Source organism: Caretta caretta, chromosome 7 (assembly GCF_965140235.1).
Source record: "Caretta caretta isolate rCarCar2 chromosome 7, rCarCar1.hap1, whole genome shotgun sequence".
Classification (NCBI taxonomy): domain Eukaryota; kingdom Metazoa; phylum Chordata; order Testudines; family Cheloniidae; genus Caretta; species Caretta caretta.
Window position 1 is genome coordinate 36,744,680 of NC_134212.1, and position 27,487 is coordinate 36,772,166.

Here is a 27,487-nt window from a genome sequence, read left to right on the forward strand (position 1 = left end):
ATTAGCAAGAGTATTGCAGGCAACACAGCTCGCATTTAATGTTTCATTCATTTAATGCAGTGTAGCAGCTCCTCGCATGAGTTGTCACCTGTGGTTGAAGAGCTAAGTGCTCGTACACTTGTAGCCAAGGGTGAAGGATGTTAAAGTTTGCATATACTTGTGGCATTACACAATCTAAGTGTGTATGGAAACCGCATAAGGCGATTTTATTCATGTGTGTTTTGAAGGATCGAATGGGCTTTGACTCTCAAGCTTGCTGCCAAACACACCATAGTACCACACCAATGTGTCATCCCACCACAGCCCAAAATCAAAACAAAACTGATGCAAGTGCATAACCCAGTTCTCTGTTTTAATTTGCTATGAACACCAGTGGTTCACTTCTAATCCATAATAATTAATAAGGACTGTGCCCACTACTTGCGTTCATCATTTCCATTTAAAGATTCTCTCCTCCTAGGACTAAATTTAATTTGATCAAAGCACCCTAAGGTGAATGCCAGAACAGCCATTTCTAGCCTCAGTCTCAACAATTTCAATAACATCAACCTCAAACTGTCCACATTCTGATACCTTTATTCATGTTCAGTAATACCTATTTCACGAGTAGTGCTATTAAAATCAACTACTCAAGAATAAGGTGACACTCAACATTAGTAAAGAACCTGTCCCTAAATTTTCCTTCTCTGTGTGTGTGAGTGGCAGTGGGATATGGTGGGTGAGAGAATCTATGTAAATATTCTAAAATTAGGCTGAGCTTTGATCTGTTGTGTTCAGTTACACACAAGGAGGTTCAGGTGAGAAAAGTGAACTCAGATAATAGGTTGTCGTCATCAACGTGGATTCGCTCCTAAATGTTGGTGTTTATACCAAGTTAAAAAGGGAGAAACACTCTGTGTACTGGATTCCATTTGTGTGTTTGGTTTTGGGGTTTCTGGTTTTCATTACTGTCTATAACAGGACAGCGTTTGTTTTAGTGCATAGCTCGTGTCAACTAGAAAGCCAATCTGTGTGTAGATGATTTGTCCCTCAGTATGCAATGTAGTAGAGTTCTGTAGTAAGTTATTCTTGTACTGTAAAGGGATTATTTTTTGCCAATTGTTATAATAGTCAATTGCTCCACTATACAGGTAATTTTATATTAAGAATGTAGATTTGGCAAGTTTTTGTTGGCTGCTTTGTTACTAATCTCATCATGATTACTATTGCAACTGACAGGTTTCAGAGTAGCAGCCGTGTTAGTCTGTATTCACAAAAAGAAAAGGAGGACTTGTGGCACCTTAGAGACTAACAAATTTATTTGAGCATAAGCTTTCGTGAGCGACAGCTCACTTCATCGAGCTGTCGCTCACGAAAGCTTATGCTCAAATAAATTTGTTAGTCTCTAAGGTGCCACAAGTCCTCCTTTTCTTATTGCAACTGAGTTGGAGTTCATGTTTTCCCACCATAAAAAAATTGGAGGTCATTCAGTATTAGTGAAGAGCATTTAACTCAAAAGATTACTTCCTTTGACAGTGGCATTGCGGTCTCGTTTATAGAACCAAATGGCAATTTATCTCCCTCCATTACTGCTTGTTTTTCTAACGTTCCCCCATACATATGACAGCATTTACTGTAGGAAGCAAGACCTGACCTGTCACTTCTTCTGCAACTGCACTTTTAACTTGGTTAAGAGAAATTAGATGCATAGAGATCTGTATAAAGAAATATTGTAAACCTACGTATTTCAGAAATATTTTTCTGTAGTGTTATACATTCATGATCTGTGTACTTGTCTTTTTAACTGATGAGCTATTTCTTGTGATAATATATCAAATATCTAACACTGTGGTAAATTAAAACGAGTGGATATGCACAAATGTTAATCTACATGCAGTAGATATTAAGGTTTCAAATAATGCTGTAAATAAACATGTTCTGTTTCTAAAGACAGATAACACAGCCATTCATAAACACTGTTTCCTCCTTTCAGAATACTGCATTTGTAAATATCAAATTTAGAAACCTAAATTCCTTCTTCTCAGTCTTTTCAGATCAAAATCAACCTGAATGTATGATTTAGTAGAATTACTATGTTTATAAATACTACACTGAGTGGAACATATGTCATTCCACAATGGTATTAGAAAATAATCTTTGCCTTGCTGTAAAGCTCTCTCCCCTTCATTTGCTCACTCTCTCTCTCTGTTTCTCTCTTTCCTCATTACTGTTTTTTCCTCCCGTTTGAATATTAGACTAGAAATTCACCAGTCTTGCTGCTGGCACATTTGGTTTCTATGTTTTTAGTATAGACTGAAACAATGTAAAATGACAAATATGCTATATAAAATATTTGTGTGCAACAAGATCCCTGCTATCTTAGGAAATTCTGATAGTATGTTAATGAAGTCAGAAATGTAGAAAATATTATTTCTTCCTCCCTCCACAAATTTTCTGATCTTCTCTAACAGCATTTATTCTCCCTTTCCTATACTACTTCATTTTTCTCTTTCTAGGCTCTTCTGATTAATTTTAGCTTTGAAACTGCATCATTTAACTCTGGGATACAGTTTTGTATGAAAAAAATCAATAGAAAATAATTTCCTTTGTGCTGTAAATTGATTATTGTAGCCAGACCTTTAAGAATAGATCTTCTTAATCAAACTTGTGAAGGGAATTGAATGCTCCAAAGTATAGGTAGCTACACATTACTATTCTTAATTAAATTCAACCTACTTAATTTCCTACAAGCTGTACTGTGGATTAATATATAAAAATAGCACCTCTTGATGTATATATTTTACAAGGAATTTTTTGTGTGTTTACTTGACATAAATATTGTTTGGAAGAATTGCTTTTTATAGCCATAATGTATAAAGTAAGTGCTATACTCACTAGGATGCTACAAAATAGAAGGCATACTCCATGGTTACTATGCTGGTATAAATTAAAATGTTTTATAAAGTCAATGGTCTTAGTCTTCCAGGAGAGTAGCTGGTGATTTATTTTAGGGCCACTTTGTTAAAGTGTAGGAGCACTAATAGCCTACTTACCAGTGCTTTTAAAAAGGTGATAATTTCTAGCTACTGACATTTGGGTGGGAAATAGAGGAAAAAGAGGAGGAAGGGGAACTGATCTTAAAGAAAACCAAGCCATTATTCTGTATATAACCTGTAAGACTCACACACAATGGGGGTGTTTGACCATACTGGTAATAGGGCAAAAATTGTGTAGTTCTTAGTCCTTTTGTAGGCACAATTACTGTTGAATTTAGTAGGCGTTTAGAATGCAAAGGACAAGGTAAAGACCAAAGGATTTAGCCCATATTCATGAGATTCAATGGAATTATCTTCATTTTTATTTAAATATGTGTTATCCTTAAATGTTTTTAATTCATCTATATGACCACCATGCTCTTTTGTACCAAAGAACTGAGCCACAGCATATGGCAGTGCTGCTTTTTTTCTTTTAAGTCAAAATGTCAAATTACAATATTTGCAGATCCTAGCCCTGCATCACTAACATGAGATCACGGGGTGGGGGTGGGGGGAGTCGTTCTGATTCATTGCTAAGGATAAACAGAAAGCATGGTATATAGTGTTACTTGTGTTGACACCTATTTGCCACCAGATGTCTCATTTTCTTCCTGCAAGTATATGTCTGGGCAGCTATGTACTGAAAAGCATCTTGTAAAACTAAAGAAATGAGAGGACTAAGAGGCTATTGGGATATGTATTGAGAAAATTATTGCTGGACATAAAATCAAGTAAGTTACAAAAAGCTAAATTAATAAAAAGATTTTCAGTGTAGATATAACATCCAAAGTGGAGTCAAATTGCAAAATATATTGTGGGGAAAGAGCTCACACAGTGAAAGGGAGGTCCTTGCTGCCAAAACAATTGCAGTCTGTCCTTGTACCCTTGAATAGAACATTGACTAGGTGAAATTCGCCTCTGTGCAGAGGGCCAGCACAAAATTCGGATTTAAGTGGTGCATAAGTCTTTTGCTGGTCCTTTGCATTGAGTCAGTGGGGGAGAGTTTCTGAATAGCAAGATATCCCCTAAGAATAGCAAGAATATTAGGAATAGAGCAGTCCAAAGCAATTAATAAATTGCATACAGTAATATTGCCATGTAAAAGATGACCAAACCCACCTGATGGACCCAATTTCAGAAAAAAGGGCACTCTTCCAGAAAGACTGTCTTTATAAAAATACCTTTCCCAACCAGACTTGGACTTTATGCTGAGTGTTAATACTACAGTACAGTACCAAGTACCTGAGTAACTCCCACTGTTTATTAGGTCCTCCGTGGAATGAGACATTAAACCAATGGTCTCTTCTACCCATATGTGATAGCTGATAATTTTGCTGGAAAGAAATATGCAAGGCCATCACAATGATTAACAATGATGTAATTGTATTGGTTTTCTTACAGTACTTATAGGAGTAGTAGCGATAACTGAAACAAAAATAAAACACACTTTATAAGTGCAAGAAAAGGTATGTAAGTGGTTGAATTTCCCACCTGCTCTCTGAATATGGTCTACATACACTTTGTATACTTGACAGTTTACAGAGGAACAGCCGTGTTAGTCTGTATTCGCAAAAAGAAAAGGAGTACTTGTGGCACCTTAGAGACTAACCAATTTATTTGAGCATGAGCTTTCGTGAGCTACAGCTCACTTCATCAGTTTACATTCATCCTGTGGTTTGTCTGTATTGGTATTGGTATTTCAAATAATCACCAAACAATCTCTGGAAAACATATCTTCAACTTTCTCTCAAAGCTGAGCTACTTCTAGAGTTTCCCTGCAGAGAACAAGTTCTGTCCCAGACCTTAATTCTTACTAACCAAAGAGCTACTCTCACCTCCCTCCTGTCCCAGGTGGAGTAAACAGGCCAGACCTGCTCCAGTCTGTCAGCAGGAATCAGTTAGCATATCCTTGCAGGGTACCAACACTTGCTAATAGTGCCGTTTGACAAAATTACCTTGTCACCCTGTTACGACGGGCAAGAAGATATTCAATATCTTGCAGAGATGGTTTACTTTGAAAGTAAGGGAAGAAAATAGCTCATCAAAGCATAAGCGATTTAGAGCTAATACCCTGGATTTCCTCCAGTTTATGTTGTATTCTAACATTTGAGAGTCTACTAAACAAAGGAGTTTTCACAGCAAACACTGGGGGATCTGAAAGAGATGACACCGCATCATCTGCCTGCAGTTAAAGTTAAAATGATGTTCTGCGAATCTATTTCTCTATATGTTCTCTGTAGATTGAAGCGAAGATTCCAGTACCAATATAGAAATTAATGGTGAGAGTGGGCATCTGGTTAATGTCACAGTGAAATACGAAGGTATCCTATATGAGAATTCATTTACAATCAGCATACTGGGAATTTATAGAGATGGGCTTGAGCCAAAACCTCAGATTTAAACCTTTTGCAAGTTTTGGCTAAGTTTGAAATTGTATCCAAGCTTTGTAACATTGGCTCATCTCTTATAATAATACTATTCTGAGAAGAAATATTTTTACTATTTGGGAGGTCTGTTTGAAGGAGAGATCTGTAAAAGAATATATATATTTTAGGTGACAAGCAAAGCTTTCAGTTCAAAGGAATCTTGGGAATTTGTGGAGATCTGAAAAAAATTGACTAGAATTAAAAAGAATTGTATGGCACCTATTGGAATGTTACAAAAACATCTTAGAAAATGAAATTGGTAGGATAAGCATCTGTCAATCTTTAAGCATTATCTTGAGTCAGTGCTGAGGTACCCATGCTGTATTTATATCTTCGATCAACTCTCTAATAGAGCTTTGAAGACCATAGATTGGAGTTTAATAAGTCAAACTTAATAAGGCTAAACATTTTAGATTCTGCAGACAGATGAGGGGGAAGGTGATTAAAAACTCAAAGTATTCAAATGTGTTCAGATGTCATTTTGGGCATTACTTTTTAGAAACTGTATCACAGACTTTATTTCAGATACAAATTTATTTCAAAAGTCTATGGAAAGGGTTGAATTACTGTAAAACTTACATTTTCTGACTTCATAATTTACATATTCAAATGACTATTACTTGGACTGCTATAAACAGTAATGCATGGAGGAAAAAATAGATGCTACAGCGATTGGTTGAAGGCATACGGGGTCTGATTCCGAACTCACTTATCCCAATGAAACATGAAGTTCCATTAGGTAAAACTGGAGTCAGGGGATCAGACTTGGGCTCATGGTATCGGATCTCAAAATGAATTGGAATGGTGTCAGTCCTTCAGAACTAGAGATGGGTTTAAATCAAATCCCTGTATCCAACAAGCCAGAACTTTGGATCTGACTCTGAACTTCATGATTGCCTCTGTGGGTGTAAATGAATTGAAATAGAAATATGGATCTTAACATCCTGAGGCCTTGGAAAGTGGAGATATAAATCTGTATCTGAACACTGCAACTTGGTTTCATCTGTAATTAAAATTCAGAATGTCTGAATTCCAACTCTGCAGTTTGTTATGGTTTCATCTCGGGACAGCTGATGGGGGACTACCACAATACCATGCTTTCCATTCAGCTGTTAAATACCTCTTCACTCTGATTTTATGTGATCTCAATATGGTTATTACCTGATCGACAGGCGCCACCTATACACTGTATACAATAATTGTATTTTGCCTTTACAATGCACCATTCATATGAGAATCTCAAAGCACTTAACAAACATATTCTGCCTCCAAAACCTCTTGATAGTAGACGATAATATTAACCCCCTTTGCAGATGGGGAAACTGAAGCACAGAGAGCATAAGGAAAAAATCCTGTCAATACAGTTGGAACTATTGGAGCAGGAGGAAGCCAAAGTGGGGCAAGTACTTTGGGTGGTGGTTGTTTTTTGTTTTTCTTTTTCTGCCAGAAGCGTCAACAGAAGCTGTTTATGAGTAAGCAGTGTGCAAAATCCTCTGCGCTGAGCAGAACAAAGTTCAAAGCCTCATGCCCAAAGCCCAATCCTCTGTGCTGAGCAGAACAAAGTCCAAAGCCTTACTCCCTTACTCTCAAGAGTAAGATATTGGCAGGGTGGAGAATGGATGTGTCTGAAAAGATATGGAGTTTAATGAGCAGAGACCTCTGCATGTGAAGGGGGCACTTAGCACACATGTCCTTCTTTGGTTTCCCTCTTTGGCCTTGGCTTTGCTTCTAGATTGGAGAAATTTGATGGCCATATAGCAGTGCTCTCAACAATACAGGGTCAGACTCCCTATACTGACTATTACGTTTTACCTTGCAATTCTCTCTCTCTTTTTTGCATCACAAGTCAATATCTAGATTGTTCAGCCACCTGACTGCTGCGCCATCAACAGCTGCAAGGTGTTGAAGTCCATCCTCCAATCTTCTAGTTGTGCACTCCTCCACCACATGTTTGACCATCTGCATTGCTGCCTCGCAGTCAGACTATAAGGATTGGGCTTGCAAATGATATGTGCAACACTCCATGCTTGCACTGTGAAGCATGAAGCCCACTTCCTCTAATAAACCCATGTTTTACTTGTAAAAAAATAAGATTTTCTTTTTTTTTTTTTTACTGCTTTTTGATGTGTCCCTTTTAATAACCATTTTCTCCAGGAATGCCCTCTCCTCCTCCCCCAATCTCTCCATCCTCTTTTCCATTGTGAGTTGTTTGTGAAGTTGCTATCAATTAACAACTATGCCACGATTGAAAAACATCCTCCCACAGCACTTGATATTCTTCAAATACACACATGGTGGTTGTTTGATGAATGTTTTTATTTCTTTCCCAAGGGTCAAGTTCTTTTGGGAGAAACCATCAATTGCCATCCTTAATCAGGGAAAACTCACTCACCTTGGCCTTGAAGTTGCTGACACAATTGTTGGCAGCAGGGATCAGAGCGACTCGACCTTCATCTTTAAAGGATTAGTGCCTGACTCCTTTCTTTCTGAAGAAAGACTGTGTGGCATTTTTTCTGCTTAACTACTCCTTTTGATCTGATAAGAGGATGACCTCAGAGGACTCTCTATAAACACAGGGAGCCTTTAAAAAAAAAGGCAATCCTTTTGTGACACTCAGGAGAATGCTGTGAGCAAAAGAAATGAAGGCCAGAAATGACTTATATTTCAAAAAATCATAAATAGTTTATATGTTTTATTTTTTAAAATAAATTGGAGGAAGAATATCTGTTTAGCAGGCACATCTTCTTCTCCATGTAGATGCTGCAGGAGATATGAAATATTGGTTTGACTTTTCATTATTTTTATCTAGTTTCCAGAATGCTGTTTTCAGGAAATTTGATTTGCTTGTTTCGTCATGCAATACTTCCTGCACTAAATAATTTGTTTAATGCTTCCCTAGACAAATACTAAATATTGAAGAGCACTGCTGTGCATCATTTATAGATTGTTCACATTTTTCTTCAGGTGTGGCATTTTGTGTTGCCTTGTACCTTTTTCTTAGCTGTGATTTTACTAGGTTAACTGTACTCATCCGTAGTAGTAGTAATTATTATTAATAAAGAGTTATGAAATGCAAAATGTTTGGTTTTCATTGTGAAATTAGGACTTAATTTTGAACATGTGGCCATAACTTATCTATATTACTGATTTCAGGAACTTTTTCTTTTAATTCAAATGTCAACTCACATGCAGTAAGTTAAATTATCAGACTTACAAAGCAGTATGGTGCCATTTATTTATAGCGGCTGGGCCTTGAGAGAGTTTAAAGGTATTATGTTCATTTATTTACATATGCATCCCATTCTCCTCCTCATGTTTGTAAATACTCTTGTAATACAAATAGCAATAAAACAGCTTGACTGGTGCAGAGTAATTCACATATTTGAAATTTTATATTTCTGCAGGAATTTTAACCCTTAACCTCCATTATCTTTGCTTCTGTTGTTCCACATGACAAGGCAAAAACATAAAGTCATAAATTAGCACCTTTTTCTTGTTTTGTTTTGTTCTTTGCAACAAAATTTCTCTTTGTTGCAATAATTCATCATAATCATTCTTGATGTATACATAAGTTTGGGACTATTCCCCTTTATTTTCTGGGAATCAGAGTTGACAGTTGTACTACTTCAAATTTCATTCAAACTTATGGAAAGTTTCAAACATACCTATTAGTACCTACCTTTTCCTAAAAAGCCCCTTTCTAGACACTTGGTGTTTTGACTTTGTGTTTTTCCTTGTGTCGTAGGTCTATAAATACTCTGCACCAGTTTTGCTGTCCAGCACCATTGTACCATACCCAGCTAACTGTCCCTGCCACACATTCAGAGTACAGGTAAGAGTAGATATGGTCCACCCATCTACTGTTATTAAAGAGAGATCTGGTTTTATAATCTTATATGATCAAATGATTCTCAGTTTGATGTAAAGCATCACGCAGCATTAGATAAAATCAAATTAGATTTTATATTGAATACATTTTAAATCCAGTAGGACAGTCCTGTGTCTATTGATTTCTCTCAAGTACTGCTGAATGACAGAGAGTGAAGTTATCTTTATAAATCATAGGCAGCAAGTCTCCCTAGACTCCCTGTGAGAAAGAAAAACATTTTATTCTCACAACACAAATGTATTAAATCATTTAATTCTCCCTTTATCCCCTAATTTACAGTAAAAAGAATGTGAACCTCTTTGCTCCAGAATACTTTCTTATTGTGTGTAAAATAAGACACATGTCTGGCTCTCCAGGGAGTAAGGACCTGATCCTGCAAGATGCTGAGCACTCTCCATTCCTTTTTAACTCAGTGGCATTAGAACATTCAGAACATCATAGGAAGCATTTGGCAGGATCATGCCCTACATGGATTGAACAATGCCCTACAGTACAGCTAACTGTTGCAGATTCTAGATGTAGAATTTAATTTTGAAATTCTGTTTAAGTGTAGACAGTGAATATTATACCCCCCCAGCAGAAAATTTGTAGAAGCAGTGAGTTACTCCAGTGACCTTTATAGAAATACAATAGGGCAAGTCATCTAAGGTATTTAAACATACGGAAATTATTAAGAAATTGTGCATGCAGTAGACAGCTTGTCTTTTATTTAACTTCTACTATCAAATTAGCTAGTGGTAATTGCCAGCTCATGAATAATACTTGTACCAAAATATTAGAAGTATGTGCTGAAAAACCCTCTGCTCACCTTGCGTTGGTAATAAGGAAAGAAGAAAGCCAGCAATGAATCCTAAATCTGTAAATGCATAAACACATTTTGTTATTTTCTCTGTTCCACATGTTAGTTATCCCTGATCATGCATGTGTTGGGTGCTTTCCATCTTTCACATTTTCAGTCTCCATCCATCTCTCCCCGTGTTGGCTTCTTTTCATCAGCAGTATCCTCACTCCATGTTTGGCAGTGGAAATCTATAATCCAGTTGTAAATAATGACTCTGAACCTCATCCGGTGCTGACCAGTGTCCTGACAATGTGCAGGTTCCCCCCTCTTATTTCTTCATGAGTTTTTAATTTTCCTTTGTGTTAAATGAACAGATATGAAGGCCACAGACGTTTTAGTTTCTTGGCCCTGTTTGGATAACTTTCTAGAAGTGGGTTATTTACCAGCAACAGTAGTATTGGAATGCTATTGCCATTTCTGTTGTTGTCTATAATTAATTTATACCCACATGTCATTGCGTATTTAAAGTCCCTTAGATCTGTAGCTTAACCTAATTCATGTTTTTGGTTTTAAAATACACATTTTTATATGGAGGCAGTGTTGCGTAGTGTATAGAGCACTGCACTGGCTTCTATTCCCATGTCTGCCATAGGGCTACTGGATAATCTTAAATTACTTCATCTCCTGTGCCTCAGTTTCCCCATTGGGAAAATTAGGATAATGACACTGTCCTTCTACTGATGAAAAGGGCTAGGTGATATTTTTATCACACATTTTTCTAATGTATTTTTTCTACTCAAATATTTTGATCACCTGTATTAAACATAATTGATATGATTAGAATATTTTTTTATTTCAATCATTTTTTAAAAATACTGGAAAACAATATACAATTAAATTTTAGTTTATTAATATTGTATAGCAAAGTACAGAAAATGTAGGTTACTTCATAGGACTCTAAAGCAATCTTATAACATGTACATTTTAGAACTATGAGGGATGGGGTATTCAAAAGCACTCACTGTTGACCTAATACTATTTTCACTGAAGTCAAGGGGTCAGACTCTCAACTTGTGTAAATTATCATAGCTCAGCTGAAGTCAAGAAGTTCTCACAATTTACACCAGCTGATGATCTGGCCCAAGGAGTTTTACCATTGGCTTATTGGAAGCAGAGTTAGGCCAACTCTGAGTTCTTTAGAATACCCCATCCTAGAACATTAAAGGCAAGGTTGACTCTTAGTGTGCAGAGGAGTTAATTCATGTAAGCCCAGCCCCCTGCATGGCCTGCATGGTGGATTATGGTTCCAGGCACAGGAAGAATGCATGCTCTGTAGGGCTGCAACTCTCCCCTCTCCCCCGATTCTACTGTGAGAAAGTAGGTAGGGTGGGGTGGAGAGTGAATGGAGCTTTGCCTACCCCTTCAACATGCTACACCCAGCCAGCCCCATTGGCTAAAGTTGGGAGTGTGCTGTATCCTATCTGTAGCAAAGCAGTCCTTCCCCAGGAAGGAGCCAAGGGGACTATGAGTCACAATTCCTTCCCAGGGTTCTTCCTTGGCAGATGGAGTTCTGGGCCACCCCACACTCAGGGCTAGTAGCAGTGTCTCAATTGATTCCACGTAGAACTGGGCAAAATGTTTGGATGAACAGCCTTTTGCTGAAAAATGCAGTTTTGAGTTGACTGAAATGCGAATTCGGCTTGAATTCAGTGAATAGTTTCAAATGAGAAAAATGAGGGGGGGAAAACACTGAAAAAATCTCAACATTTCATTTCAACATTCTTAAAACAAACTGTTGTGACTTTTCATTTCAAAATGACGTATCATTTTCAAATTTAGCTACATTTTTTGTTAAGGTTTAAAGAACACCCGAAAACTAAATGAAAACAAGAAAAAAGAAAAAAGAATTGTTTTGGACCAAATGAAACCTGAATTTTGACCTGAATTCCTCCCCACCCACCCATCCAATTCAGCAAGAAAAACGGAGAATTTTCTGTTTCTGGTCAACATGAAACAATTTTTTTCAGATTTTTCGATTCAAGCCCTGAACTGAAAAATCAACTAGTAGCTTACCTCTAAATCCAAAGTTATCTGAGACTTGAATTAAGGGCCAGATTCTGATATCCCTTCATTGTGAGTAAGGCTATCAGAATCTGGCCCCAAGTAATTAGTTGTTGTAGATGTTGCTTCTGGATGTATGAAATTATAATGTAATATCCATATAAATACAGTTTATTCAATAAGTAGTATGCAAACTACAACCCTGATCTTGTAAGTGCTCTCTACACGGAACTCCCATTGATGATAGTGGAAGCTCAGCCTTTAGAACATTTACAAATTGGGCCCTACATTTGCATATATTTCAATAACATTCAGTGTAACCTTAAATCTTTCAATTTTTATTAATAATGCAAACTACTGGAAAGAAAACAAAAACTAAGAATGGATGGTTAATTCTAATTTTAGGTTTTCGGCTTTATTTAGAAAATACACAAAGGGATTAATTTTGTACCTCAGAATTAGAAGTGAAATTTGCTTTGAAAGAGAAACAATTAATGAGTGCACTACAGTAAAATCTGGAGCATCTCTGATTTGCTGTTAGCTAATTGCTGGATCTTTTATTCACTCCAGCAGTTTTATTTCTAGCCAAGATGATCCTTGGCATCTGTTTTGAATTGTTAATAAGGAAATAATGCATTTTTAATAACTAACTATTGCAGTAATTTCTTGCTTGCTCATTTTTACATTGTTCAATGTACACTGTAATAATACAAGAGGTTTCTTAAATTTTTGAAATATAAAAAAGAGAAATCACAGTAAGCTAATACATGATGCCAACTGCAGCTCGTTGCTTGTCTCTTTGTGTACAAATTAGCCCCTACACCTTGCATCTTTGTCCTTTTTTCATTCATTCTAAGAAACAGATTGTAAACAGAATACAGTTTGAATAGTTAACAACCTGCTGTTCAATAATAGCAACAATCATTTGATTTAGCAGAGAATGGGAGAGAGGTTTAAAACCAGATGCACCCTACAGTTAAGAGGGTACAGTTTCCATAGAAGTCTGCCCAAAATCCATCAGTGGATTATGTAAATTTGAGTGTAAATGGCAAAGTAATGTAATTTATGGAATAGCTAAGTACTACATTATTATTTATCGTTATTTAGCTAAGAAGCGTTATCACTAAGCCCTGGTCTGCACAACAAATGTATGTTGGTATAACGTCATCACTCAGGGGTGTGGAAAACCTAGACCCCTGAGTGATACAGTAATATTGACCTAACACCCAGTGTAGGCAGTGCTGTGTCGATGGGAGGGCTTCTCCTGTTGACATAGCTACCACCTCCTGGGGAGGTGAAGTACCTACCCCGACCGGTGAGACTGGCAGGCAAAATAAATAATAGAGGGTCTAAAATAATGCAGTCTACCCCTTGTTTGAAGGGGAACACGCTTTTCCCAGCATTACAAGTCAAATTTCAAATTCAGCCCTGCTGTAAGCAGGCTTCATTTGGGAACTGAGCCACTATGCCAGAGCTAAATGTGGTCACCATTTACACCATTTAAATGTGGTGTAACTTACATTGATTTTGTACAGCCACTGGCTGCAAAATTGCTGTATGTAATTTTACCATTCAACTTACATGACTGTTTGCACCGTCACTGAATTCGATCTTTAAATGGCCGCCTTCGCAAGCTGTGGATTCAGCCTGCCACTCTATTCATGTAAAAGGAGGGACTTCCAGGTCTGTTGGATGTAATTACTTAATGCACATGTTATTGCTCAGGATGCTCAAGCTTCTGTACATATGATTAAGGCTAAGATTTAATCATGGGTATTTTTAGTAAAAGACATGGACTGGTCATGGGCAAAAAACCAAAATATCACGGGGGCCTGCCACCGCTCCAGCTGCAGGAGGGGAAAGCCCTGAGGGCCTGCTGCCACTGCAGCCACTGCTGTGGGGAAGCCCGAGGCCAGCTGCTGCTCCAGCCACTCCGGGATTGCTGTCCGGAGCCCCTGAGCTGTGGCTCCTCCCGCCGCCCCGAGGACTGCTGCTCAGGTGGTCCCTGGAGCCAGCCACATTGGCCACTGCCCAGGGCCACCACAGCAGTGGCAGATGCAACTGGCTGTGGGGCCATCCAAGCAGCTGGCTTCAAAGCCACTCCAGCAGCGGCCAGTGTGGCTGTCCCCAGGGCCATTCAAGCAGGTGGCCCCAGGGCCAGCTGCTTGGGCGGCCCTGGGGTCAGCCACACCAGCTGCTGCAGAAGTCACGGAGGTCGCAGGAATCCATGACTTCCGCAACCTCCGTGACAAACACAGAGCCTTACATCTATCTGATCAGTACTGAAGCTGTGATGGTTGAGTGCAAATAGGAGGATAACCGGGAGAGAAAGAGTGTGTGTGTAGAAAATATACCTGTATATACATATTTGTACTATATGTGCATATGTGTGTACATAAGCATTTACATATTACTACAACTGGACAGATTTGTTTAACATTAATGCTTGAAAGACATTGAAATAACTGTTTGAAAGGCTGAATTCCATTTGATCTGATCTGTTTCTTCGTATGAATACTATTTCTTTGTTTTATTGTGCATGAAATAACAGCTCCCAACCATACTCCTCCATCTACCCTCTTCAGCTTTCATTACTGATATTTTCAAACTAAATGCCTTGTCATATCCAAAGATGTTTTCTAAACTCTTGAAACTGGAGATTTCCTTTTCTTGTCTTTTTTTTCCCCAGTGATGCCTCTGAAAACAAAAAGATATTGCAAAGGATGTTATAGTACCAAAGAAACCCCATGATTTTCTTGCACTCTCTGCCTGCATAATGTTTAATCAGCACCTCTGTGAGGTAAAATTATTCTTCTGACAATTCCGTACTTATTCTGAAATTCAATACAGAATTTTTCAGTTTTAACCAGCAACGTTGGCTAATGTGTAACAATCCACTGCATCAAATATAGCAGAATGTTTGATCATGCTCATCCTTTTTGCCTGTGCCAGTAGTAATCCGTGTAGCCAAATATTACAGTAATGGTTAATAAGGAAATCCACCCTCCAATAATAAACCAAATGCCTAGCTGTTAGCTGTTGATGTATAAGTAGCAGGTTTCTTTTTCACAATCAGTTTCTCCAAGTGTTCTGTGAAATATTTGCACAGTCAGCACAATCAGGGAAAAATCAATTTTTGTTAGATTCCTGCAAGTGAAACTTTACTAATTTTTTCAGGTTAAAATAGCTTTTTCTGCCCTCAGATTCACTTCCCTCATTCAACAAAAGCACAATGTATCCTAGTCTCAGAGAAAATACCCCAAACTCCTCTGTAAAATCTCACATAGAAATGTCTTTTGGTCCTAGAATGCCATGTCTTTCAGGGAGCCTCCCAACTCCACAATCTACTAGTGAGGGTGTCCTGATGTGGTTTTCCAGCCAAAAGTCCATCACAGATACAGATGTGTCCAATGAGCTACATTTCCCAGAATACACTGAGTGGCTAAAATGACAGCTTATTAAGGCTTCACAAAACACCAGCAGTTGTTGGGAAGGTATCTTCATTCCAACAAAATAGCAATTTGCTAACTATGACTTTTTAACACATTTTTAAGTGTTATGATTTTCTTGTTTAAAATTCCAAGTTAATGCCAGACCATATTATTTCAAACTGATCAGAATGATAAAAATGACACGACTCATGCAAACTGGAGCAGAAGTTCATAATTTTGATGGCTCCTGAGAGAAATATAGCAATTCCAAACAGAGATCCGAAGAATCAATCAAACAATATATTTGGTAATAAGAGATTTCAGTGCCAGTAAATATAATTTTCATTCTGTTTATATTGCCAAGTTGCACAGAAAAGCTAGTATAAAAATAGAATAATACTTTCAATTTCTCCACCTTCTGACCTACAAGACCTAGATATGGAAAAACTGTAATCTACACATTCACAGCCAATACACTGTTAAAATCAATTGGTAGATTATCATAAGAGCTACTCTTTGTCTTTAGATTTTCTTGTTTTCCTTCCTTCATTATATTCCTTTCCATCCTTCTTCTTTAGCCTGCTATATAGTTAAAGAAAATGGCCACTGGTGGTGGTGTTACTGGTAAAGAAGTGACATTGTGCAAGCTTCCTGATAAGCCGGCATCCCTTCCTCTACTTCCTCCCACCATAGAGTACAATATAGCATTACAGATGTAGGTATTCCAGATTGCTTTTGTAATTTAATAGCATATGTAACTTCTGATCTGTAGCACTATTCATGATGCTGGCAACTCTGAAAGCAGAGTTCTACCTAGCTTAAAAGAAAAAGGAGTACAGCCCAAATTTGTAAGAAATACTTCTATGCGTAAATCACCATTTGAAAAAATTATGCCTCCTCTCCTATATTTTCAATTAAATACGGTTGGAAGTCCTCATGGAGTCTGTCTCTTTGATCAGTTAAAACCAAGGACCTTTATCCTACAATAGATTGGGGCAGAGTGAGAAATTCAGTGAATTGTACACTTTGAATATTTGAAATCATTTTTCTAGTGGTAAAAATAGAAATCACCCTTCTAAAAAGTAGCTAGGCACTTTGATACAAAGCTTTCCACCTCATACAGTCTTTACTGCCATAAACATTAACCTGGGTCTGTGCTGTCTTTTGATTATTGCATGAAATCTACTGAAAATGAGGCCCAGAATTAAGCACCATGTATATTCTCTCAAAGATTCTTATGAGCCTTGCAACTGGGCTACCTTCCATTGCTTATAGATTGGCTGTACTGTTTTTAAATATTGTAGCTTAATTCTCCTAAATGTTGTTCCCTTGTGATTCTGTTCCTCTCTCTCTCTCTCTCTCTCTCTTTTCTTTTTTGCCCACCTTGGCAGGGAAGATAATGTTCTCCACCAGTTCTGTTGTCCACCTTCTGGGTCTAGTAGTCCATCCTCAAGATAACAGAGAAGCTCTGGGTCGCTAAGTGGGCAGTCAGAGGGCCACATCTGTATATTCCATCTCCCTCCTCTTCTTTCTCTTGCTGGTGTGTATGGGACTGATACTAACTTGCATGGAGACACTAAAGATTCTGGTTTACATCGAATTTAAATTTACTCAGAATGCCTGGTAACTTCCACTCTGCACTTTCTTCTCCAAGCTTTCACGGCTCACTCTTTCTGTGCCAACTGATTAAAATGCATATGGAGTGTAAACAAAAATGTAAAATGCACAATATATTTTGAACCAAAATAAACAGTGCCATAAATCTCCCAGCGTACAGTGCATTTTGTTATCACATGCAGTCATAATGATTTTTTATAGGCAGTAGATGTGCTAACTAATGTGATTTATTTTCTTTCAAATGGATTTTTGTTCTCTCTGAACATGTATTGCATTAAGCCTTTTGGAACAGTCTTGAATGCATATTTCAAAATTGGGCTTTAGCTGCATAGTGCAGATCCAAATCTAAATGTGACCAGTATTTAGGGATGTTCGAACCTGGGACTTAGGTTCAACTGCTTTTCTACTACTGTAGGTGTCGTCTGACTATTCCGGTGATTCTGCCAGATGGGTACTGTAGCTGCAGAACCATATTTGCCTAGGCTTTGAACAGCTGCATTTCTCAATGTTTTTTAAAAGTCTGTAAATCTACCAATTGTATATTTAAATGTTTGTGAAAGAGTCATATTCTGTATTAGGCATTGATAAACACACCCAACTGAATAAGTGTATCTTTCTCTAAGCTATATACAGTTTCATGTAAAGGCCCAGATATGTCCGTGGATGGTTATGTAGCTCCCACTACAGTGAATGTGAACTGCCCATGTGTATCCAAGAGCTCCGAATTCCTGAAACCCAACAGGTACTTGGTAGGTGGAAAAGAGGGATGGAACTAGAACATACCACCTGCAAATGACCGTTTGAGGGCTGCAGCTGTTTGGCTCTGCTGAACTTAAAGGGCCAGACCCAGAAAGATATTCTGGGAAATAAAGGTCCTATAATAGAGCAACCCCACATTTTGGGATTGAATGCACCTCAGTTTCATATGGTTCCCAATCAGGGTTAGTGGGGAGCAGAAAATTGCTGAAGAAATTGTTCTTGGGAGAGGGGCTACTTTGGCGTTAGGTCTATCACACCACAAGATATAATTCTAAAGGATATGAACTACTGGGGATTTAAATGGAGTTAGAGGATGGGGGCGGAGGGCAAGATGAAAGGCTTGCAAAAGAGTTGATGTTTTGTCTTAATTATATGTGGTTGTAAGGACAGGGGATGGAAAGGATTGGGACCAGTAGGATCAGGGAAGGAAGCAGACTGAGACAAGGCAGGGTAAGGGTCATCATATTCTTCTCTTGTTCCACACTATACACAATTCAAGGTCCAGTAATGGCCCAAAATGTGCCTGTTCATTTGGAGGACAGAAAATAGGAAATTTGCTCTTTGGGGCAGTTTTTGACTGCCTGCTCCTCAATTTTTCTCCCAGTTACCCCATGCCATGCCATTCTTTAGATTACTTCATGACCATGCCCCAGATACATGTGTCACATACCTGGGGAAGAATTTGGCCTTAAGGAATGCAAACCCTGGTACTGTTTGTCCATTTGTAAGAGGTTTTACACTACCCTCAATCTGTGTGTGCAGATTGAGAGCACTATATGGCTTGAGCCTACATTTGGGGATTGAATGCATCTGATTCATGTGGATCCCAATCATATGGCATAACAGTGGCATTAATGGGCATTCATTCTCTATGAGGAATTTGCAGATCATGTATGCTGAAACTGTTGTTTAAAGGATTTATCCTTTTTGATACAGATGTATCAGTGTTCTCATGTTTACCATGTTAGGCAGAGTAGAACATTAAAATGTCTGCATCTCACTGACATTTTCTTAGCCTTTTATCTCTTCCATTAATTCGGCAGGAATTTCTCACAGACTTGTTACACTTGGCTAGAAACTGTAGGGATTTGTATTATTTTGACTTGCTTATCTCTGTCACTAGCGTAAACAATAATTACCTCTCTCCACTCAGTGTACTGATCTGAAGCACAGTAATTATTCTCTTCCACAGGCAGGGATTTGTCAGATCTTCGCGTCTGTATTTTATTTGTTTGTTTGTTTTGAAGAAAAATAGAGGAAAGACGTATGTACATGAAAGTCCAAAAGCATTCATTCTGGGTGCCAGGCCTTTTGCAATGAAGAGAAAGCATCATCCTGAATGTAGTTACAGTTCATACTGCCTCTCATGAGAAAAGGCAGTCGAAGGCAGATCTGTGCTATTGTCTGTGGCAAAATGGAAATGGAAATACGATCACTTGGTGTTGTCTGCATTTTGCCCTTTCCAGTTAGAAGCAAAATTTGTGTCCTCAGTGGTTACAAAACTCTCAAGTCAGTAACTACGCTATCTTCAAACCATGCATTGTTCTGCACCAGAAAAGCTGACCTTCACTGATGCAGTGAAAGTCAGATATGGAGAAGTGCACATTTTCCTTTTTAAATAAATAATGGCTAGCTAAATAAAACGTGCTGTATATCTCAGACTTCAGCACTGGAACTGGGTAGAATTCTTTTCTAATTACCTCATCCAAGTTTTAAGCAGATGACCTAATCGGTGCACATTGTCATAAAATGGAAGGGAAGGGCTGCATTGAAAACTGTCTTTCTCTTTTCTTCTGATTTCTATATACTTTCCATAGTTGGGAGTGTGGAGGATGCCTCTAGTTGTGCATGAATGAATCGTTCAACAAATGTACCATAACACATACATCTTTGATATGGAAGACTGGGGGAAAATCGTTTAGCTGCTGTTCTCATGGTTTATTCACTTATTTTGTGTGAATGCATTCCAGAGTGCCCCTGCGTTAAGCGTTGAAGAAGAGCTACCGCTTGGGTGCTTTCACATAGAAAATGTTTTATTAGGCACTTGCAAATTGGTATTGATTAAGATCTGGCTCATTTTTATTTTTCCATTTTGAATACAGGGGCTTCTTTTGTGATCATATTAAGCTTTTAGTCATGTTTCTTTTTTGGATGGTTTTGGTTACAATGCACATACATCATACAGCCTTCAGTACTTTGCATGCATTGCAACTGCTGCTTACTTTCATTTCCCATGTGCAGATATGAAGTTAACTTTCCATTTCTTTGACTGTAGGACATACTGTTCTATTTAGCAACTCAAAATGATGTCCATATTTTTACTGAATATTTGAACAACATGGACTTTATATGCCACTAGATGGAGCAGAGAGCAGTCCAAACCATGACATATTGAAGAACCTATGTTCCAGAAGTAGACTGTATCTTAAAATAACTTTCATTATTAGGAAAATCTAAATATTGCATAACTATCTACTATATGAGTAGAAGAATTAATTAACTGAAAAAGTTATTAAAATGGAGAGATTGTTTGCAGAAACAGTTCCGTATAGGTGTCATTATAGAATCAGATCAACATTTTAAAATTTTCCCAAGATCTTAACTAACTCAAGGTTCACAAAAGATAAGTAGTTCAATTTCATTGTGGTGAGAAAGGCCCTTACTTGAAACAGATACGTGGAAATTACTGTAATTCCAATACGTGCCAATTAAAATGTAAATTATTATCATCTTTATTTGCATTGACATATCAGGGGGTAGCCATGTTAGTTTGTATCCACAAAAACAACAAGAAGTCTGGTGGCCGGATTCCTTGTTGTATTGAAGTAGTTCTTAGATGCCCCAGTCAGGGATTGGGGCCTGATTGTTCTAAGCACTGTATACACACATTGCACACAGAAAGTCCCTGTCCTAAAGAAAAGGAGTACTTGTGGCACCTTAGAGACTAACCAATTTATTTGAGCATAAGCTTTTGTGAGCTACAGCTCACTTCATCACTTATTTGAGCTCACTTATGCTCAAATAAATTGGTTAGTCTCTAAGGTGCCACAAGTATTCCTTTTCTTTTTGCAAATACTGACTAACACGGCTGCTACTCTGAAACCTGTCCTAAAGAGTTTTCCAACTATGTAAACCAAGTTGATTAAAGCTGTGGAGTGTGTTGATGACATATGACATTGTCATTCCAGTGTAGACACAGATTAAACAGATGCACATTTGGTTCAGTTGTTCATTGTTTTGAAAATTGCTATTTAATGCTTCATGCTCATATTACATTCAAGTGCTCATTTTGGTGAGTCACGCTTAACCATTGCTTTTAATCTTTTCATTACAAATGCTGAAATTGTTTAGGAAATGTAAGTTTGCAAAGTATAGAAATACTAGGGCATGAAAAATACTACGAATCACTGTAATAGAAATACAAAATGCACCTTTTATTTGCTATTAGATGTGTAGATATTATGAGTATTCTAATCAAGAATATTTTTATGAGCAACAGAGATAGATTTTACATGACACTAAGATTCGTGCAAATGGTTGCTAGAGGGAGCTCTGGGGCAGTGCATTTCAAAGCTTTCACAGTATTTGCTCATCATGCTTTACTGTCTCTTGAAAGCGTGAATCACAAATAAAAAGGAATTAATGTATGTTAACCTGCACCTTTATGCACTTATTACTTGCTATTTATGTGGAGACAGTGAAGTGACATATAAACTGGCAAAATGTGCATGTGTTTTCCACTGTGGTCCATAAACTTTTCTTTGCTGAAAGCTAACAGTCTGTGTTAGTTTATTAATATTATTGACCGTATGCAGTTTGCAGTCTTAACAGTTTTCAGTGTTAGCCAGCTATATATGGCTCTTTCCCCTATTAAGTTAACATAGAATTTATCCTTAGGAAAGTGCCTCTGACTCATGAAGTTGATAACAGTACAAAATACTTAAATGGAATCTTATTTGAAACCTGTACTGGGCATATTCTGCTGGGGTAGAAACAGTAACAAGATTTGAAGCAAATATTTTGGACCCCCAGCATAACTCCATTTACTCCAATGGAGTTATTTCTCATGCACATGGTCACAAATCAAAGGAGAATCAGGCCCTAATTTACAAGTGATTTGTCCATGTTAACTTTGTCTCCCTTACATGCAGCTTTAAGAATGTCTGGCAGATTCAATCGATCTGTGGATACTCCAAAATTTGCAAAATGGGCATTGCCACCAGTATAGCAAGTACTGTTGTTTGGGTGGGGAAATCTGTAAGCAGACACAGCTGCAAAGAAAGTCTGAATCATCTAACACAATAACAACCCTGTTGAGCTGAGTCATATTAGACGTTTGTTTTTTCTGGTTGCTGACAAAGATACAGACTCAACCTCTGCTCTGAAATGAAGTTCTTACCTCTGTTGATATACAGGATGATCTTAAAGTTCCAGACTTATTTTAATCAGCTGTTCTGGGGGAAGGGGAAATATCCTTAGCATATATCAGAAGGAGGCAGCATGCTGTGATGAGTACAGCAGCTGAGAAGCAGGAGACCTATGATCAAATTTAGTAGGGACATAAGTAGGCGCAACTTGTAATGAAGTCAATGGGAGTTGTGGCTGTTTATGCCTGGGCTAAATTTATCCTCCCTATTCCACCACTCCATAGCTTTGAATGAGTCACTTAGTCACCCTGCTCTTCAGTTTCCTCATCTGTAACATAGGGAATGATAATATTTACCAATCCTTGAAATAGCTTTGAGATTCTTAAATGAAAATCTCTGTAGGAGATTACTCTTTGGGTTATTGCCTGGGGCAGTGGGGAAGGATAATGACTGAAGGAAAATGGGGCATCTATTCATTTGTTTTCCTCCGTCTTGTATGGTAAAGGCTCATAGCAAAAGGTGTAGTGGCTATTCATTAAGGGACGTCTCTGTTAAAAACCATATGGTAAAAGTGATCCTGCTGAACAAATGCATTAATGATCACAGGAAACTTCTAGGAGTCTTATTCATTGAAGTCTATCTCTGCCTTTGGTACTTATATTAACTGCTGATGGAGTTTAGGCTCCTAGGCACCTAAATCCCTTTTGAACATAAGATTTAGGTTCCTAAATCAGTTGGGTGTTGTAACACTGAGCGCAACAACGCCTAAATACTGTTAAAAATCTGGGCCTAAATGGTCACATAGGAAGTCTGTGGCAGAGGAGGGAATTCAGTCTAGGTCTCCCAAGTCCCAGGGTAGCACCCTAACCACTGGTCCATCCTTCCTCTCCAGGAAGTCCAATGAAAATCCTTCCATAGATTTAAACGGGTGTTGGATTAGGCTCCTAAATGAAGACACGTGGCTCATTTCAAAAAGGGACACTGACTCGTTGTATGTCAGCTCTATTGCTAATGCTTTTATTGATATATCATTTACATTTTCTTTCAAAATCCCAAATGTATCCACAACACCAATAGATGCCATGGTAGGGACAGAGATTAAAAAAAGAAAAAACAAAGTTATAACATCTGACAGCTGAGTCGAGTAGGAGAGAACAAGACATAAAATAATGGAGCATTTATTTGATTTTATGAACTCAGCCTAAAGTAAATTGGAGTTTCTGTACACACAATCATTTGTGTTCACAAAAGACAGAGACTAAATGTGCAAATGGTATTTACAAGGACAGGTTGGGTAGTTAGAAGTCCAAATGCCCAACATGCATGTGCAAATGCCATTTGCTTAGATAGATTCTGATTTTGTTATTGCAGCTGAAAACAATCTGTGCATAAAAGAAAGGTTTTATGAGGCCTTTTAGGGAAGACATGGTTATATTTTAATTCTATTTTTTCTAATTTCTAATGGTTGTGTACTGTATTTTGGGTGGTTTCCAATCACATTATGGTATTCATTTACATTTCATTCATTTTGTTGTCCACGTGTATTTTGTGATCTTAATCATTTTTTAGCTGATGCACCCATGCAGTAAAGCAGATAAAATCAACCCTGTCTATGACCCTTGAGTGTAGAGCCCCGTCTTCTCAAAGAAATTTGCTCTCCTCCTTCCCCTTTCTGTCCCCCACTCCTGGGACCATTTCCCAAGCAGTCACTCAGAGCCCTTTCCTTAAGCAGCAGTAGACCTGAAAACTGAGCTTATTCGCTGTGTTCTTGGATGAAAAAGTGTCCCAGGAAAAAGTGTGACCAGACACAGTAACTGACCCTTCATCATAAGATCATAGTAGGTGCTGCTATAACACAGAAAATTATGCTTACACCAGAAAGGTCACTTTAAAATAATTTCATCCATTTAAATCCCATGTCTGTGTTAATCAGGTAACGTATTTGTAACAGTGGAGAGAGAATGGGTGACTAGCCCGTTGTGTATTCTCTTGGATGCAGCAGATGTTTCTGACAAATAAGTTTGCTTGCTTGCTGGCCAGGCAGTGTCTGATTAAAGCAATTTCCCTCTGCTTTGTTCTTTGTTAATCTGTGAGATGTCAGCTGAGCCCTGTCGATATCATCTGGCCATGAAATTGACAAGATCGCTACTGTGGTAAACAAAGCTTCTCCTCAAATGACTTTGGTTTTTCTAAAGTCCACATATACACATCTTCTATTTTAATCATATCTTTCACAAAAAATATTTTTGAAATCCTTTTAACAAGTCATTGGATATCAGTGAAACAGTATTTAATTTACTGTTGCAAATGAAATGCTGTGTTCCAGATGAAAAGTCAACAGCAGAGTGAATAGCTGTAGTGGCCTTTTTCTTCTCTGTAAACTAGTGAGGTAAATTTGTACCTGTTTAATGCTTCAAGGCGTAAAAGCAGCCTATTTTAAAAATAATAAAGTATCACGGACTGTGCATTATTCAAATCATTTAACAGTTTCATCAGAGGCTCAGGGATGAACAAAGAACAAAGAAAGCAGGGGTTTAGTTACACAAGTGAAACAATAGGAACCTGTCCCTGTTCTTCAAACCAGCCTACCTGCTCCCATGCTTTAGTTTCACGTTTCATTAGTCGCTTGTCTTCCACAATCAGTAAATGTATTCTGTCTTCTAAAAATCTTACATTCATTTTGCCATTGAGAACTTTGGCTGGGCTGTTATGGTGGCAAAACAAATGCTTTTATTGTAAATAGTGTCTCCATGTAAACAAGGTGCCTCCTACCACACTCTTGGGTTGGAAAACATCTTGTTCTATACAAACAATTCAGACTTGTTGTGGCTAGAAGCAAACATGGAAGTGGTGGCTGCTCCAGCCAAATGCTGTATTGTGAGGTTTGACAGATCATCTATCTTATCATTGTTATGGCACTTAACTTTCTAATGCCAAAGAATTAGAGTCTGAGTAACAAATGTGAAATTAAAGAGAGTGGCAGCCATGATGAAACCTGTCAGGGATGGGAGGTTTGAAAAATAAGGAACAATTCTTTTTTTCTAGACAATTTCACTGCTTCACTATAATTATCTGTTTTCCCTGTTTTGAGCTAAAAATAGCAGGAAGAAAATATACTCCTGATGCAAACGTGCTCCAAACTCTGTGTGCGGTCTCCAGCAGGTAGTAGGCAGGGAGCCATTGGCCATCTCTGGTGGACAATGTAGTGATTACAGTCTATAAGTATCTACATGGGGAACAAATATTTAATAATTTAATAATGGCTCTTCAATCTAGCAGAGAAAGGCATAACACAATCCAATGGCTGGAAGATGAAGCTAGACAAATTCAGACTGGAAATAAGGCATAAACTTTGGACAGTGAGGGTAATTAAGCATTGGAACACTTTACCAAGGGTTGTCCATCACTGACAATTTTTAAATCAAGATTGGATGTTTTTCTTAAAGATCTGTTCTAAAAATTATTTTGGAGATGATCTCTGGCCTGTGTTATACAGGAAGTCATACTAGATGATCGCAATGGTCCATTCTGGCCTTGGAATCTATTAATCTGTATGAATCTATTTTGCAGCAGACATGCTGATATAGAACCAGTTGTATTTGTTTTCAGATTCTATAAAAGTTTGCTGGTTGCATGTTGTTTGATTTACCAGTTGTTAATCCTCTTCAAAGTTGCTTTCAGAATTCTAACCCCATTGGCAGTCCAGAGGATTTGTAGTGAAATACAGGCGGGAAGCTATTAAAATGTTTACAGTATGTGTGCTCTTCACAAGTTTCTGTGCCCAGTATTTAAGGGAAATTTCATCTTATGACTGACTGATAAAGCACATTAATGTAATAAGAAACAGCACATTAATCATAATATTCAAGTATTGTGTACATAGTTCTTTAAACCCACTTAAGCAGTTTATATACAGTAAGTGTCTTCCTGGGAAATAAAGGGCCTGTTTGCACTGGTCCATGGTAAACATTCTTAGTAGCCTGACTTCATCTCAAATATCAATCGAATTAGACTGATTTTGTTATTTGTTGGCATGCAAATAAACAGTTGACAATGTTTGACTGTAACCACTGAATCTGTAGGAACTGATTGAACACTATTTGAATTTGTGACTTGGGTTACTGCTGCTCCTGCAGATCCGAAACAGTGTTGTGATGGCCTGTGAAAAATTAGATTATATGGCCCAGACTGTGGCTCCATGCTGTCTGTTTGCACATCTGCATAAGGGTGTAAAGGGGAATAAAATCCCCTCTATGCCCCTGCACGGTCTCTAAAGAGCTTACATCCAGGCACATGGGAGTGAGCAGGTGCAGCATGCTAATGGCTCTCTACAGAGTGCCTTAAGGAGGAGCACAGGGAGTGGACAGAGAAAGGTGGGAAATAGGCAGAGCCTTGGTTTCATGCACCCAAAGTGCTACCAGCAGAGTTCAGCTGGGAGGTTGAAATGTATCCTCTACAGGTATAGTTCAGTAGCAGATTACTACCTGCTGGAACGAGGTGGGAGCAGGGAAAGTAATTCTCTGTGGTCCCCCTATGATAGTGCAGCTGTGCACTACCCAATAGCAGGGTTAATTCTAGCCATAAATGTATTTGGTATTTGAGCTGACTGGTTCTTTCTACTGTCAGTAGCTATAGTGTTTGTGAATGTAGATCTCGGGAAATACTCCTGCAGAAATCTCCACACTCTAATGACATTTTTAAAGATTCAGTCAGAAGGAAATTGTGCCATGCTCTCAGGAGATAATGTAATGGAGCTCTGGGAGACCGCCTGCGCTGCTGTCTCACAGACTTCTCTTCCTCCTTTTATCTTCATTTCATTGTCAGTCACATTTGTGCTATATTGTGTTTGTGTGGAGCTGCACATAAGAGTAATGGCAATGCAGCTGTAGCTAGGAATGCACTGTTAGAAAGTATTAACAAACGTTTGTTTGAATAACACCACAAATCCACTTCAGCTTTACTCATTTCTCCTTTATATTCATTTTCTATTATCATTCATATAATAAGTGAATTTGTGTGTGCGTATGTGCGTGTAAGAATATTTGTAAAAAGCAGAAGTCTTATGAAAACTTATGCAGATGTTTGTGTGAGGGTTTGTACTAAAAGTGGTTATGCAGCCATTCTGAAATCTCTCTGGTTATC

At 38.0% G+C, this 27,487-nt stretch overlaps 1 protein-coding gene across 12 annotated transcripts in view; it reads left to right on the forward strand.

Moving 5' to 3' along the window:
* Positions 1-27,487, forward strand: part of IQSEC1 (IQ motif and Sec7 domain ArfGEF 1) — a 718,662-nt gene that overhangs the window by 413,936 nt on the left and 277,239 nt on the right. For 7 of the 12 annotated variants that reach the window (XM_075130532.1, XM_075130544.1, XM_048858459.2 and 4 more), the window contains one exon: positions 9,186-9,272. The exons of 4 other annotated variants lie outside the window; for them this stretch is intronic. In XM_075130532.1, the coding sequence (XP_074986633.1) occupies positions 9,186-9,272 (87 nt within the window). Of the gene's footprint in view, positions 1-9,185; positions 9,273-17,057; positions 17,143-27,487 lie in introns of those variants that run through there. One more of the 12 variants, XM_075130546.1, reaches the window with a different exon arrangement.